The sequence below is a fragment of the Haliotis rubra genome, unplaced genomic scaffold (assembly GCF_003918875.1).
Source record: "Haliotis rubra isolate DU_JTF1 unplaced genomic scaffold, ASM391887v1 Scf2, whole genome shotgun sequence".
NCBI lineage: Eukaryota > Metazoa > Mollusca > Gastropoda > Lepetellida > Haliotidae > Haliotis > Haliotis rubra.
This window is the reverse complement of record NW_025766002.1, coordinates 5,167,284-5,188,096: the sequence shown is the minus strand read 5'-3', so window position 1 is coordinate 5,188,096 and position 20,813 is coordinate 5,167,284. Positions and strand designations below refer to the sequence as shown.

The 20,813-nt window shown below is 42.5% G+C and overlaps 1 protein-coding gene and 2 long non-coding RNA genes across 4 annotated transcripts; 1 reads left to right on the top strand and 2 right to left on the bottom strand.

The window, feature by feature from the left end:
• Positions 1-309: 309 nt before the first annotated feature.
• LOC124275400 (thiopurine S-methyltransferase-like) lies at positions 310-19,866 on the bottom strand. Its single transcript, XM_046710958.1, has 10 exons — positions 19,508-19,866; positions 13,853-13,917; positions 7,283-7,431; positions 5,502-5,594; positions 3,739-3,868; positions 3,341-3,393; positions 2,344-2,418; positions 1,568-1,644; positions 1,143-1,187; positions 310-628 (listed from the first exon to the last, which is right to left on the bottom strand). Exons 3-10 carry the CDS (start codon positions 7,408-7,410, stop codon positions 459-461), a joined length of 771 nt encoding a protein of 256 aa, XP_046566914.1. The 5' UTR covers positions 7,411-7,431; positions 13,853-13,917; positions 19,508-19,866; the 3' UTR covers positions 310-458.
• LOC124275412 lies at positions 5,621-7,053 on the bottom strand. Of its 2 annotated transcripts, XR_006898268.1 has the most exons (4): positions 6,878-7,053; positions 6,574-6,759; positions 6,194-6,504; positions 5,621-6,127 (listed from the first exon to the last, which is right to left on the bottom strand). It is a non-coding gene; the product is annotated as an uncharacterized LOC124275412 (long non-coding RNA). The 2 variants fall into 2 exon arrangements; XR_006898269.1 differs by lacking the exon at positions 6,574-6,759.
• Positions 18,920-19,640, top strand: LOC124275414. The gene is made up of 2 exons (XR_006898271.1): positions 18,920-19,069; positions 19,198-19,640. It is a non-coding gene; the product is annotated as an uncharacterized LOC124275414 (long non-coding RNA).
• Positions 19,867-20,813: the final 947 nt, after the last annotated feature.

The window sequence follows — 20,813 nt, the reverse complement described above, 5'->3', positions numbered from 1 at the left end:
TATAAAACCAGCTTAAGTCTGGGCTAGTACAAGCAGCCGCACATACACATACACACACATGCACGTCTTCATATGAGCGAAATATTCTCAAGCACGACGTAAAACCCAATTTCACCTCACCTCACTTACAGCCTCGTCAACTGATACGTTATCAAATTAATTTTGAAAGTCTGCTACTTATGTGCTCAGCACGCAACTCGGGCTTGACCTCATCATGTCTGTCTCACAGTCTCTGAACTGCATCATTTTCCTTCTGCCTAGCCCTTTCTGCAATGCAAAAGCCCTAAAAGAAGCAAGTCAAGGTTTCCCCAGGCTCTGAATCTCCCAGCTCACCGGGGATCTGTTTAATTTAAATGGAATTGTTTGTTTCTATCACTAATTGTTCTATATAATTGACTATATTCTGGATCGTTGTCAGATTATGAGAGTTGTTTGGAACTAGCAGAGAAATACCAACGTCAGTCCCTCTTCCTCAGACAATAATTCTGTAAGTGGATCACAAGCTTTTCCTCCTCTTCCACAGCCTCTTCCTGCTTCAGCGGTTTCCCGTCTTCGTCCACGTCCCCGTGGTAGGCTCTGTAGGGGTTGAAGTCGTATTGGTCCTGATACTTCACGTCGCAGTAGTCGCCTTGGGAAACAACACATGCCCATGTGGTTAGGGGATATAAGTTTTTAAGAAAACCATTAATCCAAATATAAATTGTTCGTGTTCGTCATGACTTTTTTATATCAGAAAAATATGTTGCCGAGTGTAAGATCTCCGAGTTTGTTTATCATATCAATCACGTCTTTTCTCCTCCATCACGATTCAGTACACAGAAAACAAAAGGAAAATTCGCAACAAAGTTTTAACAGCATGATTCGGAACTACAACCTCTTGTGGATACGACTAAGAGATTGCCATCCATGCAGTTGTTAATTTTGAGGAACAAAGTATTTCGATTGCCCCGACTATCTAACCTTTGTCCCCGGATCGCGATATGGCTGGATAATCCTAAATGCGGCGTAAACCTCTCCTCACTCACTCACTCACTCACTCTAACGTTGGTATCAAGCTAGGTAGGACATTCATGACATTGATTCAACACGTGCTTCAATGATAGAAGAGATTCTAAACTGATCCTCAGAAATACAGGCGTTACCGTAAAGCTCTTTTAACTGTTCCTCACTGAAATAGTAGGGTGCTCCTGAAATTAAACAAGGAATAGATTTACACGCATATATATACTATAATATATAATTGTGTGTTTGTTTTCTATTCGTGAATCTGAACTTGGTTAAAGCCTGTGGAGAATTGGTCTTCAGCAACCCATGCTTGTGGTAAGAGGAAAATAGCGGGATCGGGTGATAATACTCGCTGACTTGGTATCCCAACTGCGTAAATAGACGCGCGCGCGCACGCACGCACACACACACGTGTACACTGGGAAGTGGTAGATGTCTCTGATCGGATTGATCCATGTCAGTATAAAATCGTAATTAAGAAGTTGATTGATATATTGATATATTATATTGATATATCATACATGATATATGTTATATATCCATCAAGGTATTTACAATTTACCTGGGAAAATGTTCGTCGGAAACTCCAGCATCATTGTACACTTTGGTCCCATCACTCGTCGGATAACCTTCAAGTAACTGGAAGTACAAACACACCGATCACTAAGACCTACATGTATGCAGTACACTACACTGCATATCTACGGATATCAATGATATTTAACTACGGGTAGGATTTAAATAGGAAAACCTTTAAACACGTGAAATGTAAGCAGAAATTATCCTTATTTCAATCACAGAGAGAAACATTGTGGTCATCCCAAATCGCCATCCTTTTCGCTCTTAGGGCAAGTGGGGCGGTGGGATAGCCTAGTGGTTGAAACGTTCGCTCGTCACGACTAAGACCCGGGTTCGATTCCCCATGGAAATGTCAAGATATAACAATATACATGTATAGAAGCAAATGTCATGAAAGTAATAATCAGCGTTAGAAACATCGTGGCCATCCAAAATCCTCCGCCCTTTTGTATGCTTTGAGCAGGCAACGACTTCTAATGGCTTATTCGGATCCTTAGGCCTCATACATTCTCTGTACGTTCCAATACATTATAAAAATAAAGTACATACGTAAGATTGATGCAGCCTTGTTGCCATTAAAAAGCTAACATCAACACTTAACACAAATGCTGACCTGCAAAAGACACCAGTTCGTCAAGCTTTGTTATGGCAGAGAATTATCTAATTATTACTGAGGCGCACAACGTGTTTTGACATCACAAAACGACCATATTGTTGGAAGCATTGCTTATGAAACAAACGAGTTGACTGAATACATACCTGGGTCTGTCTCTGATATCAACAGCACACATAGCCTTAGAGTCCCAGATAAAGTCGAACGTTCCTTCCAAATCCCTTGGAACAGAAGGTATGTTATAACATGTCAAATTATCTCTAAATGTTTATAGGGGAGGTAGCCCAGTGGATGAAGCGTTCGCTCGTTATGCCGAAGGCCCTAGTTCGATTCCCCACATTGTCAATATGTGAGACCATTACTTGTATACTGCTGGAATATATAAAACGTCAATCACTCACTAAAAGCATATAGATAAAAGTAAGCGGGCGGCCACAATTGGGGACAATGTTTCCAATCTTTCCCAACCAAAAGATGAATATGAAAATGTGAAGACATATGGAGAGCGTAGTTATGAGAATATTTTTCCAACATCCACAAGAATTCTCTTGTAAAGGCAGAGTCGATTGTACAATTCTGACAATATCCTGAGTGGAATATCCTTTGGAATAGTGATGATACCAAGTGTTCGCGAAATAATTCGAGAACGTTTGGTATAAGTCAAAATAGGGAATTGCATCGAACATCATTTTTGTCACTCTTGCGTCAAATTTGCATCAAATGCCCTCCACATGTCTTCCATAAAACTTTTTGAAAGCTTTACTGGGGGCTTGAATCTTGTAACCTTGACCAAACAACTTCTGAGCAAGAGTGGTATGATGCTCTTTATAATCTTGGTAAAGACTTGTTATGTATTTACCCAAACAATATAAGTTTCATTGTGTTACCATGAGCTAACGGAGTAGCATTTTGTTGTGTGACCCTTGACACTGTCACAATGCTGATGACATGCTGAAGCCATGGCCTAATACGATCAATATCGGTCAAGAAAGTTTTTCAACTATTCGAATGTCCATCTATCTTTTGGGTACAACGTGAAACCTATCTGTTGCGTCTTTGCCCTGATATTGCTGAAATATTGATAAAAGAGAAGCAAAGACTTACTCTCCCTCCCTCGCAATGTCACTATATCAGAGTACTCACTCGTTGAACAGGAAGAAATTGCCAGCGTAAAATTTGAAGGTACCAGTCTCATTCTGCGACAGAAGAAAAAAACATTGCATTCAATACACTGAACCTTCTTTTCAATTTCTGACAAGTTCAAGTATCTCAGTAATTGTCGAATAGATGTTTTGTATTAATATTATGATAATATTGCTTAAATATTGTGCTGCTAATGCGTGCAGAGATAAGGAAATTGGTTCGTGACACATAATTCTTAGAATGACTGTTTAATAAAGCACATTGAGGGCGAAATGAAAGCTTTGGAAAAAAAATCTGGCTTCGCTTTTAGCACAGACATAACTGAAATCTTTCTTAAAAGCTTGAAATTGAGAAACAGATAGGTAGTGTAGTGCACTTTTCCCCGACTGTGCAAATACCTTGTACAGTTTTCCGTTGATACTGGGGACGTCTTCAATGATAGGTTTCTGCTTGTACTGCTTGAAGATCCGTTGTGCGGCGCTCTCGGCCAGATCGACACCAACCACAGTGTGTCCTCGCTCACAGAACCTACACACAACGACATCGATATCAGGGGTAAGTACAGTTGTAATGTTGTGTACAACAGTGTCCCTGCCCCAACAACCCGAACAGAACACTTTACCGTACGTAGATAGCCCCTTAGATGAAAATACAACTAAAACTTTAAGCATAAACTCGTAACCAACAGCTCAAGATTAAAATGCATTTGTGGTAAAATCGTTTACTAGAACATCATAGCTGTTTACTTGCACAAGTCTGTAATGTGGACCGAACTCATGAAATACACAATGCCATTTTGGAAAGTGGTCAAATGTAACATATGCTATATTTGGGATTACACTTTCGTAGTAAGGTACAGATTCTAGTACTTTTTGGGTTGAGTCCCATCCGGGATTGAAACCCACACCCTCAGATTCAGGCACCTAATCGCAAGTACACAAAGTGGAAGCCGCGGTGGGTGAGCGGTCTAGGCGTCTGACTTTGTGTGCGGGCGATTTGGTGCCTGGCTCTGAGGATGTGGGTTCGAATCCCGGATGGGACTCAACCCCAAAAGTACTAGAATCTGTACTTTACTAAGAAAGTGTAATCCCAAATTATCGCACGTGTGGTCTCTGTTGGTTTGATTCCCAGCAGATGAAAGGATTTGCTTTGGACATAGCACGTCAAGAAGAAGTGTTGGCCGGTTGGTTTCAAGAAGAAGAGGCACGTCTCAGCATGGTATCGTGTATAACTTGTGTCAACTCATGGATGACAGATAACATCCTGACACTTACTGCAGACAAAACTGAGCTAACGGTAATTTCTACACCTCTCGGACTATAGCCATGTTGCATCAGTAGTCTTGCAGTCGGTCGGGAATCCATTCCAATCCCACTGTCCATGAATGTCTTGGAGTCTAGCTGTACACGCCTTACAGTCCGTTTGGGTTCAAATGAGAACGAGGAATGGTTAAATAGCTTAAATAGGTATAAGTGCACAAAACATAAATACAACCGGGGTCCTGAAACCTCTGTACCCAACAGGATCTGACATCTGACGTTGTTTAAGAGACTATCATGTTAAACAGTTCTATTTTCAAGCTTCACACTGAAGGGTGACGAAAGGTCGGTGGAACAGCGCGGCTGTTTCCTGACAAGTAGGGATCATCTCACCTGGCTGCGCTGCGTTGCACCTGAAGTGCATGCCGGCGCTGTTCCACTATCCGTTTGTCACCCCTCGGGGTGAAGCGTGAAAATAGAACAATATTGCATGATGGTTTCTTAAACTACTTTTTTTTTTTAACGTCAGATTTCAGATCCTGTTGGGTACAGAGGTTTCAGGACCATGTGCCTTATTTATGTTTTGTTCACTTATAGCTATTTCGAGTTATTTAATCATTCATCGTTCTCATTTGAACCCAAACGGACTGTAACCATGGAAGACCACACGAGGTATCTTTGTAGAAAAGGTCACTTCCACTTCAGGAAAATTGTTGATTTCGGCATATTCTCACTAGAAATGCCACTGTAACAAGGTAGGTTTTTAGTCAGACATATCCATGAATATGAACGATTGTTCAAATCACAATGGGTTTTTCCACTCTATGCCTGTGGTGTATGCTTGCCTTTAGTGTTGAAGCCTTTAGTGCTGAGTTGGCACTATGTCCAGCAGAAAAACTTACCAGATGAGGTCATAGGTCGTTGCACAGTGGGAAACGAGGATTTTCAGACCTTTCCGTCCATCAGTGACTTTTTCAAAGTATTTCACCAGATTCCTGCTCAAAAAAGATTAAGTTCCCAGCATCAAAATCATAACAACATTTCATGATGAAGGTGAGAGGTTGTACATATGGCTTGTCATGTTTTGTATTATAAGGAACACGACCTTTCGGAATGTGTTCTTACTCCTTCAGCAAGTGAATGAAAGGCTATTAAGGAGTGAGCTATGTGTGTACACTGGAAGTCAGCACCCAGGTGTAAATAGTGCTGAGAAGTAATCAAGCACTGACCGATAATAATTAAGCGCCGGGCTCCGTGTAGGTGGTGTCCCAGTGCCCGGCCTATTCTAGCTTACGTATACCTACTGGCCGGGCTCCGTGTAGGTGAAGTCCCAGTGCCCGACCTACTCTACCCTATGTATACCTCCTGGTCGGGCTCCGTGTAGGTGAAGTCCCAGTGCCCGACCTACTCAGCCCCATGTATACCTACTGGTCAGGCTCCGTGTAGGTGAAGTCCCAGTGCCCGACCTACTCTACCCCATGTATACCTACTGGTCGGGCTCCGTGTAGGTGAAGTCCCAGTGCCCGACCTACTCAACCCCATGTATACCTACTGGCCGGGCTCCGTGTGTGTAGGTGAAGTCCCAGTGCCCGACCTACTCTACCCTATGTATACCTACTGGCCGGGCTCCGTGTAGGTGAAGTCCCAGTGCCCGACCTACTCAGCCCCATGTATACCTACTGGTCGGGCTCCGTGTAGGTGAAGTCCCAGTGCCCGACCTACTCAACCCCATGTATACCTACTGGTCGGGCTCCGTGTAGGTGAAGTCCCAGTGCCCGACCTACTCTACCCCATGTATACCTACTGGCCCGGGCTCCGTGTAGGTGAAGTCCCAATGCCCGACCTACTCTACCCCATGTATACCTACTGGCCAGGCTCCGTGTAGGTGAAGTCCCAGTGCCCGACCTACTACTCAACCCCATGTATATATACCTACTGGCCGGGCTCCGTGTAGGTGAAGTCCCAGTGCCCGACCTACTCTACCCCATGTATACCTACTGGTCGGGCTCCGTGTAGGTGAAGTCCCAGTGCCGGACCTACTCAACCCCATGTATACCTACTGGCCGGGCTCCGTGTAGGTGAAGTCCCAGTGCCCGACCTTCTCAACCCCATGTATACCTACTGGCCGGGCTCCGTGTAGGTGAAGTCCCAGTGCCCGACCTACTCATGTATACCTACTGGCCGGGCTCCGTGTAGGTGAAGTCCCAGTGCCCGACCTACTCTACCCTATGTATACCTACTGGCCGGGCTCCGTGTAGGTGAAGTCCCAGTGCCCGACCTACTCTACCCTATGTATACCTACTGGCCGGGCTCCGTGTAGGTGAAGTCCCAGTGCCCGACCTACTCAACCCCATGTATACCTACTGGCCGGGCTCTGTGTAGGTGAAGTCCCAGTGCCCGACCTACTCTCACCCATGTATACCTACTGGCCGGGCTCCGTGTAGGTGAAGTCCCAGTACCCGACCTTCCCACTCTACCCCATGTATACCTACTGGCCGGGCTCCGTGTAGGTGAAGTCCCAGTGCCCGACCTTCTCTAACCCCATGTATACCTACAGGCCGGGCTCCGTGTAGGTGAAGTCCCAGTACCCGACCTACTCTACCCCGTGCATACCTACAGGCCGGGCTCCGTGTAGGTGAAGCCCCAGTACCCGACCTACTCTATATATCCTATGTATACCTACGGACCGGGCTCTGTGTAGTAGAAGTCCCAGTGACCCTTGTCCCATTGGGTCAACCAGTCTTGAATCCTCCCCTCCGGAGTCTCAGACACATGCCAGTAGCCAGGTCGAACCTTTTCCTTTTTCAGCATAGTTCCAATTTAATACTTCCCCTGTAACATGTTACATGTGTATGTCGTTATCCGTAGTTTTGTTTTACAATATACTCTCCCACACAAAATAAACCCATTGGTGTATTTTCGAGAAATTAATATGCTGACGTTAAAGTGAGATAATACATGTAATTCTATAACGGTTGCAGCCAAACGTCAAAATATTACTTAGATCAAATGTCTGTAAATATGTATAGCTTATAAAAACTTCAAGAACTGAATGCGTCCGTTTCAGGGTGAGCCTTGTTTTCAATATCTGTTGTGGCCACCTTGAGCCCCTAAACCTGCTCTGTGCCGTCTCGGTTTGGGCTGAATAAGATCTGAGTACGACCTTGTAGAATTCTGGCCCATTCCTCTTGCAATGCCTGCAGCAGTCTGGGGCGCCGGTTGATGTTCACGTACGCGTCGGCCAAGTTTATCCCGTAAATGGTCGAATGGGATGAGATCGTTGATTTGGTTTTGGTTTGTTTGTTGTTTAACGCCGCACTCAGCAATATTCCAGTTATATGGCGGCGGTCGGTAAAAAATCCAGTCTGTGCCAGACAATCCAGTGATCAACAGCATGAACATGGATCTACGCAGTTGGGATACGATGACATGTGTCAACCAAGTCAGTGAGCCTGACAATCCGATCCCGTTAGTCGCCTCTTACGACAAGCATGGGTCTTCACGGGTGTAGTCGATTTTAAAAGACATGGAGTACTGTAATGTTCTTATTACGAAGATACTGATTAGTGGCATATGCTGTGTGAGGCCTGGCATTATCTTGCTGGAACAACTCCCTCTAGAGGACAACGATCGGAACCATTCGAATCTTTAAGATTTCTGCTCTGTATCGAATAGCACTTACATTGCCCTGAAGTCGCACAAAGTTAGATTTCTGCATGTAACATATGGCTCCCCACAACATGACACTTTCACCACCATATCGATCAACCTATGCACACACAATTCAAGGCAATTCATTATCGACGTCGATAGACATAAACCCTTCCACAATGGCACTGAAGCAGAAAGCGTGATTCCTCAGTGAACCATACACATCGCCAGTTTTGTAGCTTCCAGAATCAAAGGTTATTGCATCACTGGGCCATCGCCCCGTCCATGTATTCGTCGCAGCACCGGGAAAAAAAAGGGTCTTCTGGCTCGAAACCAAGCTTCTCAAAAACGATGATAAATGGTTTGCGCCGACACCCTCCTCAAACCACTAACTGCACTGTACCTATCCAGCGCTGCAGTGGCAATCCGAGGTCAACCACTTCTTGCATAGAATAGTTTTGTTGATATCGGTCCCATAAACGACTGATGGTACTATGGTGAACATTGAAGTGACGTGCAACGGCAGAATGAGACTCCCAACCTCCTGACGTCCAATGGCCATGTTTCGATTTACAACAGTGAGTTGCGGCATATAACTATATTCTTTCATTCAGCTCAAAAATGACTAATGACCGTCTCAACGCAAAAAGGCCTTATGTAGGCAATGTCCCTGATCACGATTTCTCAGAATTGCACGTGCATATTGCGAACCATGTTTTCTCCATGACATTTTCATGATACAAGTTGACATTTATGAACGTAAACGTGCATTAAAGTCTTCATTCGTTCCATGTACACAAACCAGCATTATAATGGTGATATTTTAACAATCAGAAACTAATTTTGAACTTTGAAATGTCTTATTTCAATATCACATATGCGTTTCATTTTTGGGAAAGTATATTTAGTTGTGTGTGTTTCCAAAACACAACTTTCAACAACTGCACCATCCTGAAAATGCTTTAAACATGGAACACTTTTTACAACCTGATGGTTTGAGACCGCTTCCGTTTCCCCTTGTGATGGAAACATATTACGCTTTTATTCTAAATGTCTTCATAAATATGGCTCCAGTTGTAGACGACCTGGTCGATGAGATAACGAATTGGTTTAAGATTTCGCCCCTGACAAACAACCACATTGAGAGGTTAGCACAGTTAAAACGCGTTAAATGTAGTTCTACCTCGGACAATTACAGAGGCATACAGATTGCACACTATTAAAAAACACAACACATTGCAGTGACAAAACTTACAGCTGGGGTCACATAAAAATAGCACTGCAGATACGTCACTGCGATAAGCGTTCAGTCGTTCGAGCTTAAGTGAGTGAGTGAGTGGGTTTAGTTTTATGCCGCACTCACCAATATTCCAGATATATGGCGGCAGTCTGTAAATAATCGAGTCTGGACCAGACAATCCAGTGATCAACAGTAAGGGCATCAATCTGCGCAATGGGAAACCGATGACATGTGTCAACCAAGTCAGCAAGTCTCACCACCCGATCCCAATTAGTCGCCTCTTACGACAAGCATGGGTTACTGAAGGTTCATTCTTACCCGGACCTTCACGGGTCGTTCGAGCTAAACGAAAACTTACGTCATCAAAAATATACAATTACTTGAGTTAATTAAAAACTTCGAACAGTTTCGAAAATATATGTCTTCGCTTATATCCCCAGTGATTATGTTAGGGGCGCTGGGGTAGCCTAGTGGTTAAAGCGTTCGCTCCTCACGCCGAAGGCCCGGATTCGATTCCCCACATGGGTACAATTTGTGAAGCCCTTTTCTGGTGTCCCCCGCCGTGATATTGCTGGAATATTGCTAAAAACGGCGTAAAACCATATTCAGTCAGTCAGTCAGTCAGTCATTATGTTAAACAACCCAGTTTGGTAAGATTTAACGAATTGTTTATCTATTAGTGTTTTAGTGTTTTTCAAAAACAAAAAACTTTGTATATTTTGCAGTACTATCATGAAAACTGTACAATCTTCCATGTAAACCATCCCGCCATCCCATGTATTTTCAACTGTATATATGTGCCTAGTATCCCGGTCTGAGCGTAATAAAAGTTCTGTACTCTACTGCTTATGTTTTGGGATTGGACACAGAAGCGCACACATTTTCGAAGCCTTGATTTGATTTTGTAAAATGTTCTCTGATTGGACTGTCGATGTGTGTTACAGTCCCCTCATAATTCAGAAGATAAAACCGACATGTATTGGCAAGGATGCAAACTGGGCTATATTTGTTCGTTTACTGGACTCTCTTGTCATGGGCTTATGCATGTCCATTTGCTTGTCGACCTGCCAAGTACTCAGGCATTCATATTCGGATGCATTCACTTATACACTACTTCGTATTCACTGGCTTATATCCATTCACACATATTCTCTGCCTTATATGCATTCGCGCATATACACTACCTCGTATTCTTTGGCTCATATTCATTCACACATATTCACTGCCCCATATTTATTCACTGATATTCACTGCCTCATATGCATTCGGTTATAAACTGCTTCGTATTCACCTGTAGAGGACGTAACGTGTACGCGAGACGGTCCCCCGTTACGCGTACAAGTGACTACCTGAGAGGGGGTCACTCATTCGCGTGACTGCCTAATCACAGACAGGGAAGTTCTGCATGTCACACAAACACGCGTCTAAAAGTGTTATTTATGAAAATAATGAAACAAAATTTGCTACAGTAATTAATAGGTGTTCAAGTTATTGATTGACATGAATGAAAACGTGTCAAGAAAACATTAGATAGTCAAATTTTGTCCAAAATGTGCAAAATTTAAGCAAAATTTGACAATATTGAACAGCGAATTTCACCTTTGTGCATATTTTTCAGAAACTTACATTTAGTATTTTCTGAAAGCTCATTCATCGCAGATTCAAAATATATATGCAGCTTTCGAGGCACACCAACGCACACCCGTTTGTTATTGTGTTGAAACATGTTTACTTTCTTAAAACTGCGCGAACCGTCTCGCGTAGAAGTGACTGGGGAAGCGAGTCATAAAGGGGAGGTAACTGATGCCTGACTAAATTGCTCTGTCAAACCATCCGTCTTGGACTGTCAGAAGCGTACGTACCATATATGGGGATATTTGTGTTGCCTTACAACAAAGAGAATATAATAAATTAATACACATTTACGAATAACAATTTTTTTTCCATACGGACTATATTATTTGGTGGAAGCATAATCATTGGAAAAAGGACTAAGAGAGGTGGTCAATTCTACCGGTGTAAAAGCAATGTGCCTGCGTGAGTTTTCGGTTTTCGGTGATTCACTGGCTTATATCCATTCACTCATATTCACTGCCTCATATGCATTCGGTTATACACTGCTTCTTATTCACTGGCTTATATTCATTCACTGCCTCATATGCATTCGGCTATACACTGCTTCGTATTCACTGGCTTATATTCATTCACTCATATTCACTGCCTCATATGCATTCGGCTATACACTGCTTCGTATTCACTGGCTTATATCCAGTCACTCATATTCACTGCCGCATACGCATTCGGCTATACACTGCTTCGTATTCACTGGCTTATATCCAGTCACTCATATTCACTGCCTCATATGCATTCGGTTATACACTGCTTCGTATTCACTGGCTTATATCCAGTCACTCATATTCACTGCCGCATATGCATTCGGCTATACACTGCTTCGTATTCACTGGCTTATATCAAGTCACTCATATTCACTGCCTCATATGCATTCGGTTATACACTGCTTCTTATTCACTGGCTTATATTCATTCACACATATTCACTGCCTCATATGCATTCGGTTATACACTGCTTCGTATTCACTGGCTTATATCCAGTCACTCATATTCACTGCCGCATATGCATTCGGCTATACACTGCTTCGTATTCACTGGCTTATATCCAGTCACTCATATTCACTGCCTCATATGCATTCGGTTATACACTGCTTCGTATTCACTGGCTTATATCCAGTCACTCATATTCACTGCCTCATATGCATTCGGTTATACACTGCTTCTTATTCACTGGCTTATATTCATTCACACATATTCACTGCCTCATATCCATTCACTCATGTTAACTGCCTCACATTTGCTTATATTGGCTGGAAGAGTCACATGGTCTGATTCATTCACTCGCAGTATATAATCCAGTTGCAGTATCAGACAGCTGGAATATTACGCAGTTATTTATAACATTAAACACATCAACAAAACAATGACAGCCCATCAGATCATAAAGCTGGAATTATATATAGCGGTAATCAAGTAGGTACTGGTGGGAGTTTTAAACCCATAAAAACATTTCAGTAGATTGATAAAGACCCGTGATTTGATCTTCAGTAGCCTATACTTATAATAAGAGGCGACTAACGGGATCGGGTGGTCAGGCTCGCTGACTTGGTTGACACATGTCATCGTATTCCAGCTGCATGCGTGGATCGATTGTCAAGCTATGTTTGATACATGTGTATATTGATTTTGCAGGTCTTCAGTATCCCAGCATGGAGAAGCAATGGGAAACAACACACAAGGTTATTTCACCTACATAGCAGCGTGTTGGAACAAGTCCGTATATCTGGTGTCATATTCATGCCCAGATATCATGACGCGCTATAACAGTTTACAGCAATGAAAGTGTAACCGACTTCTAGTCGACATGACAATATTTTATACCTTGAGGCAGGGTAACAAGTACCATCTTTCACGCATGGCACGGCCCGGCCAGAGGATCGAGCCACCTACCTTGCAGTGGTCATTCAATAAGATACAAGTCATTGTTCACGGAGAATTCCGAGTATTCCCGACAAGCCAATTGCGCAATCATATCGGCAAATCTAGGTCGAGGTTACATCACATGGTGTGCGAAAAAGGAATACGTGAATAAATTATAACAGTTCCTCATGAAATTTTTACATGAATAGATTTCACATAGTGAGGGATTTACTGAACTGAGATTACATAATATGACATGAGATAAAATAGCGAAGTAGTGTTATTCTCTCCAACTGGTCAATGTGATCGTCTTGTTGTACTGCCCATCTCAGTCACAGCTGGCACGCGAAGTGGCGCTTTCCTACCCTTTCCTCGAGTATTATATTTCTTCCGCAAAATATTTGAGGCATACATAAAGTCTCAAACGGAAAATGAAATCATTGTAAACACCTGTGAAGATCCGTGTTAGAATATATTGTTTTTCAGCAACCCAAGCTTGTTGACACGTCTTGTCATCGTATTCCAATTTAGTAGATCGATGCTAACGATTCTGATACAAGAATGTTTGGTCCCAGACTTGATTAATTACAGACCGCCACCGTATAGTTGAATATTGCTGAGTGCCGCGTAAAACAACAAAACAGTCGTTCCTCAGCTTCCTCTGGTTCGCACCCTCTGCATCACAACAGCATCCACGTGGAGGATGTTACATCGTGACCTTGTTACAAGATGTTACCAGACTAGGGGTTAAAACTGTGTGTCGTAGACTGACAAGGTTACCTTTTTGGGAGTGAAAGATCGAGACAAGGGTTGGAAGCATGTAATTCAGACGTTAACATATTTTGAGAAATAAAATATTAAAGTGCTTTACCCTCATTTATGGAGTACTTCAGTCTTAAATGGCCTTTTAGTGATACATGACAGGTGCTAGGATGTCTGAAAAGCAGAGCAGGTCACAGAACTAAAGCAAGATGCCAAATACACGAGATTGAACATGGGATTCAGGTGAGCACACAGTACCAGAAAGATGTTATTAGGACGCGTGAAAGATAATTTGATAAAGTGATTGTTAACCGCATGTAAAACTTGGACATGACTTCAGAGACAATCTTCTTACAACATTATCTACACTGTTAACATGCTACACACGGACGCATGTACGCGCGCACACTCACACGAAATTATTGTGACCCCATATATATACTAAACGCCAAAAGAAACGTTACCCTTCTTCCTTGATGACGGAGGTACCTATGTTCAGCTGGCGTTGTGATGCGTGCACGTCCACTTCTTGGTCTGTCTACGGTGACCCCAGGCTGTCTGAAGCCCTAAATAAGTCTTATAACCGTGATACGGTGACATCCGAGGGCGTTGGCAACAGCATTGTATGTCGAACCCATCTGAACCATCCCAATAGTTCTTTATTTTCTCTCCCTTCAGCTGTTAATTTGGCATATTTCTCGTACTTGTGTATCAACGCCATATAGCTGGAATAGTGCTGAGTAAAACTAAACTCACTCACTTAAATACTGCTTCAATATTGCTGCGTTTTGGCGATTGATATTGCTATGTGTAAACAGAAAATGGAAAAGTGTTACTTTACAAGCAAAGAAATTAACAATGATAATTTTAGATGTTCCTAAACATTTTTTCACAATATCAGACACGTTTTACTTGTTTTCACTGATGCAAATCAGCAGAAAATGTTTTAAAAGACTGAAATCATAGGAATGAATATTTTACAATTTTACACACTCTACAACAATGGTTTCTTGTCATAGTAGTTGAAAACTTGTGACTTCAAATGGTTGATCATTGTCCCAAAGCGGAATTTTATTTCAACCTTTCTTTTGGACATCAAAATCACTATTATTGGTTTATTTCGGCAGGGACGAATATAGGACAATTTCACTCTGAAAAAGATGCATTTTACCTAAATATGAATGCATTTGAGAATTCTTTCGTGATTTGCATAAAGCTGTGGTCTTAAGCTTTCTTGTAAATAAAATCAAACCTTCTAAGACATCTTTGATATTTTTTTCAATCATTCATAAAGGTAGGAGGGTAACGTTTCTTTTGGCGTCAAGTGTATATTCGTCTTAGTGACTATATATATGAACATGAGTATATTTCCGTTTGTGTATAAATTCATATCCTCTGTTTAGACTGATTGTAGGGCTAAACGTGCAGTCATGGAGGTCCAGTGGAAAGACAGCTGTTCGACGATCACTTTGCTGTGTGAAGGCATGTTGTTATGGACCTGGAGGTTGCTGCAGCAAGACTTTACCTCTAGATAAGCGTGCCTACTCATCACCTTAATACATATTCTGCCAAGTCATTGAAACACGCGGGCACTGACGTTGCACCAAGATAGCGCATGGACAAGTTGATATCGCGGCGCGGGGCAAGTTCAAAACGTTTTACGTAGTTTTACACAAAGTATGTGTGTGCGTGTGCGTGTGTGTGGTCGTGTCATTAAATAAATCTCAGATTTGTCGTCGCTTTTGTAGGAGGTTCAAATTAGTCAAATCACGCAAGAGGGTTCTTTTCAACTTTGTTGGTGATGAAGATGAATGTTCTATTATTTTGGGGGCGGTGGGGTAGCCGAAGATCCGGGTTCGACTCCCCACTTGGGTACAATGTGTGAAGCCCATTTCTGGTGTCCTCCGCCGTGATGTTGCTGGAATATTGCTTAAAGCGGCGTAACAAAAACCAAACTCAGTCAGTCAGTCAGTCAGTCTAATATTTTGGGATTTTTTTTGTATGTTGGTTCAGAGACCATATCATAATCTATTATATGGTCTCTGGTTGGTTAACGCCGTGCTAAGCAGTATTCCAGGTCTGTAAATAACTGAATCTGGACCAGACAATCCAGTGATTAACAACAATAGCATCGATCTACGCGATTGGGATACGATGACATTTGTCAACCAAGTCAGTGAGTCTGTCCTCTCTGACTAAATAGACCAAATGGACGAGAATACAATATGTTTTCATAACATAATGATGTCACTAAAGTCGTTATTGTATATATACAACAAAATTACATGGAAAGGAGTTTACCGGTATAAATCCTTCAACCATTCTTCGCTGAAAGGATAAGGTAGCCTCAGCAATGAAGGACACATACGTCAGTAAGACCATTAGCTACATTCTGGAGAGTCACTTGTTCTGATTTGAAATAACGTATACTTTTAACTTTCAAAGTATATATTTTAGTTTAAATGCGCAAATGGCAATAGTTTTTACACATTTTAAGATATTTTTTAGGTAAAAATGAAACAGGTTAAAGGCATATGTTGTTTAAATGTTTTTAGATGAATGAAACGCATAAAGACATGTACAAATTGTTGTACTGGCTTTGATAAATGTTGCCGGCCCTGGTAGAAATAGTTTTAGAACGCATGTAAGTTTAGGTAGGAGGGTGGTTATGTAAAAGTCAAAACCGCATTTACTTCAGTTTCAGCCCTAATTTGTTGACGGTCGAAGAGATAGCATGTGTAGGCAGAATTTCTTTCTTCCAAACAGTCTTCAACTAAAAGTCTATATTTTTAGCCTGGACATATATTGTGTGCGTGTGTGTGTACGTGCGTGTGCGCGCGCGTTTGTGTAAATACGGTTAGGCAAGTGTTTATTTATGCATTTTATTCTAAGAAAATGATTTCTTTGGTGAAGGGTGAATCATAGAACCGAAATGCATATACAACATTAAATTGATAATAAACTCAAATAAGTTGCTGTCATATATTTCCTTGCTTTTCCCATACCTCGCCTGTGAAGCCTTCACTTCACTCCGAGTTAAGTCAGATATACATTTTACAAATTCATATTACTATTATTATCATTAACTCTCTTTACTATCTCCCAAAAACTCGAATGATTGGTTGATTCAAATTTGCTCCACATATTAGTAAATATGATCAATGTTTTAGAATTTCGTTTCTCTTTAGAGTTTATCCTGACATCAGCAGTAACACCTTGCTATGATGTTTCCAACAAAGGTCACCAAATAATCGACATTCGCTATTTCCACAATTTACAAATAAATCATTCCTAGAAAACTGTACAAGTGAACAAAATATGATCAGAACAGAGGTTAATGTGACCTTTGACAAAATCTTCTCTTGACCTAAAATCCTTTTAGAATCTAAAAAATAGGCACATTAGATTCATGAAAAAAGGAAGAATCTGTAACTGAAATGTAACCTCTTGGAGAAAGCTGAGAGGAGCAAGTTGGTGCAGATGTCGCACGGCGCCCGTCCGCCAACCCGTCTACACAGAGATTGACCAGAGACTCACAAGACTGAAGGACCAACTGACAACCAGAATCACGACCCCATGGAGTTCCTCTCAGCTGCTGGACATTTGATAAAGTTGCCTTAAATGACTCAAACTATGATTATTGTGGGGCAAGAGGCGTTCGTAGTAACGAGTCCATATAAGGAATGTCACATGATCATACTCGTGACCTCTTGCATGGTGTGTGGCCCAACCATAGGTCATAGATCATGCAATATCATACAAGACACACTACGAGAACTGATTATGGCATTATGTTCTGACTTTAAACTCTCTGTTCCAATACACGAAATCTCTAGACAATACCTTTCGTGCCACGCCCGTTTTAAGGGTCGTTTGGCTTAAGTGAATGTCCTCACGGATAACGTTTAAACCACGCCCACAGAAGCGGGCTGCTCTTTCATCACAACCTACAGAATGTAGGGGAATCCCCGTCAAAGTGGAGGGAATTACCTCCCTTCTCACCTTTGTGATTATGTACTGAACACTTTAGCGAAGTCCATGCATATTCATCGTTCTAACCAGCATGTGAATGAAAAATCAAACAGACTATGGGTTGACAATGAACCGAAAACGTACAGTCAGTTCTTTGTAGCTTAAATATATCTACTTCAATTAGGGACCACGTTGCTATGTTACAGTGCAGGTGAAAGATGGCCACTGACACTCCTTCTAACCTGACCCCCCAGTTCCTACTGAACTGAGGTCGCCTGGCTAATGACCTATATGGACATGTACAGATACCACTCACCACGCTGCTATGTTACAGTGTAGGTGAAAGATGTCCACTAACCCTCCTTCTAACCTTACCCCCCAGGTCCTCCTGTACTGAGGTCACCTGGCTAATGACCTATATGGCCGTGTACAGATACCACTCACCACGCTGCTATGTTACAGTGTAGGTGAAAGATGGCTACTGACCCTCCTTCTACCCTGACCCCCCAGGTCCTCCTGTACTGAGGTCACCTGGCTAATGACGTATATGGACATGTACAGACACCACTCACCACGCTGCTATGTTACAGTGCAGGTGAAAGATGGCTACTGACCCTCCTTCTAACCTGACCCACCAGGTCCTGCTGTACTGAGGTCACCTGGCTAATGACCTATATGGCCGTGTACAGATACCACTCACCACGCTGCTATGTTACAGTGTAGGTGAAAGATGGCTACTGACCCTCCTTCTAACCTGACCCACCAGGTCCTCCTGTACTGAGGTCGCCTGGCTAATGACCTATATGGCCGTGTACAGACACCACTCACCACGCTGCTATGTTACAGTGCAGGTGACAGATGGCTACTGAACCTCCTTCTAACCTGACCCCCCAGGTCCTGTACTGAGGTCGCCTGGCTAATGACCTATATGGACATGTACAGACACCACTCACCACGCTGCTATGTTACAGTGTAGGTGAAAGATGGCTACTGACCCTCCTTCTAACCTGACCCCCCAGGTCCTGTACTGAGGTCGCCTGGCTAATGACCTATATGGACATGTACAGACACCACTCACCACGCTGCTGTGTTACAGTGCAGGTGAAAGATGGCTACTGACCCTCCTTCTAACCTGACCCCCCAGGTCCTCCTGTACTGAGGTCGCCTGGCTAATGACCTATATGGACATGTACAGACACCACTCACCACGCTGCTATGTTACAGTGCAGGTGAAAGATGGCCACTGACCCTCCTTCTAACCTGACCCCCCAGGTCCTGTACTGAGGTCGCCTGGCTAATGACCTATATGGACATGTACAGATACCACTCACCACGCTGCTATGTTACAGTGCACGTGGAAGATGGCTACTGACCCTCCTTCTAACCTGACCCCCCAGGTCCTCCTGTACTAAAGACGCCTGGCTAATGACCTATATGGACATGTACAGATACCACTCACCACGCTGCTTTGTTACAGTGCAGGTCAGCATGCAGCGGAGGGAGACTAAAGGTCAAAGGGGACATAAAGGTTGACAAACAAAAGGACCCCACTAACATCAGTATGCATATTGTCATGCCACTTAAAGAGTCTCAAACCTGACAAGAATACAACTGAAAATTGACAACGTGATCCAGACGATTTTTCAAACGATATCACTTACATGTTGACACAATCCATATGCATATGAATTGAAAACTGGAATTTCATTTACTTATCCAGCAACTGTATTCAGTGTTAGACTGAGCCGTTGCTTCTCTCAGTTATTGCAAATGTAACACTGTTGGTCCTCACTGAGTCTTTCATAAGGGCGTTCATGGTGGGCCTTTCTCCAGCGACACAGGTATAGCAGCTCCCATGAATGTAGTGACGCTGCTGGGACCACAGACCCTCGTGTTTTTGCGAGGATTAAAGATTAGAGAGAAAACAAAATTGAGATGCCCTCCGACTCGAAATGCTTCACAGTACAATAAATCATGACCAGGCCGGACACTTCGGTGCACCCCACCCGCCTGCTTTGCCGATCGCTGCGCTACCATCACTTGCAATCGATTAAAATTTAATGTAAATATAATCATGGATGGTTGGCCTATCGATCACCACTCATGACACCTACCTGATTCTTTATTGTTATTTCTGCAAGTCGACTGAAAGCCGATTTTGACCCTCAACTAAACGATCTCGTCACAAATGGATGACGAAAGGTGTATGCCAAAGCAAGCCCTCTGATTGCAGGAAGGTGGGGTACACCGAAGTGTCGGCTTTGTTATGATTTATTGTACTGTGAAGCATTTCGAGTTGGGGGTCAATCTCAAAATTGATCTCAATCTCAAAATTGATCAATCTCGTTAACCCTCACAAAGACACGAGGGCCTGTGACTAGGACTGGATACTTCAAAGCTTGTCCTGCATAACCTGAAATAATAATGAAAAGAATGACCTCAACTTACTCCTGTTGGGTGGGTGCTCTTCTGGTTTAACAAAAACAAGACACGAAAGTCGTCGTTACATGGGCAAACTGTAAACAGTGAAACACACCCCATTTTAAAGAAAGACGTGTGCGTTGATATTTGGTGTCACCTCACTATTGTCACGAAATTGTAGACATAAAACATAGATCAAAATGACCACATTGATTAAATCTAGTTAGCATCTCTATTTTAGCAAATGTGATTCCACATACATTTATCGATGATGTGGTCCATTATCACCTGTGGTATGCTGGAACTAAACTGAACGAGCAGTATTAATGACTAGAAAAAAGTACTTTTTATCTGTAAACGATGTTCTGAAATACACGCTCCCAGGTGAGGCTTAAGTTTGCTAAAGTCACGTTTAGTAAAGAACAGTTATGAATATTTCATATGCGTCTATTTTCCCATTGTCATACACATAAAAAACTGTAACTATATCTGGGGCTGGGGTGGGGTGAGGAATGGGCTCCATTCAGTTTGGAAACCTGTTGGTATTAAAACCACAATATTGAACTAGTCAACATATTCAGAGCAAACATAAGCATAATCAATGTTTGTGTGTTGAACTATGCATGTGTACACTGCTGTAAAGTATAATACAGTAAAGCAAAAGGATTTGTATTATT

Coding starts and splice junctions, on each gene's coding strand:
- LOC124275400 (XM_046710958.1), bottom strand. CDS start 7,410: ATGCTGAAAAAGGAAAAGGTTCGACCTGGCTACTGGCATGTGTCTGAG. Junction 3,869..5,501: donor ACGACCTATGACCTCATCTG/GTAAGTTTTTCT, acceptor CGTTGTGTGTAG/GTTCTGTGAGCGAGGACACA. Junction 1,645..2,343: donor GATATCAGAGACAGACCCAG/GTATGTATTCAG, acceptor TTGTACTTCCAG/TTACTTGAAGGTTATCCGAC.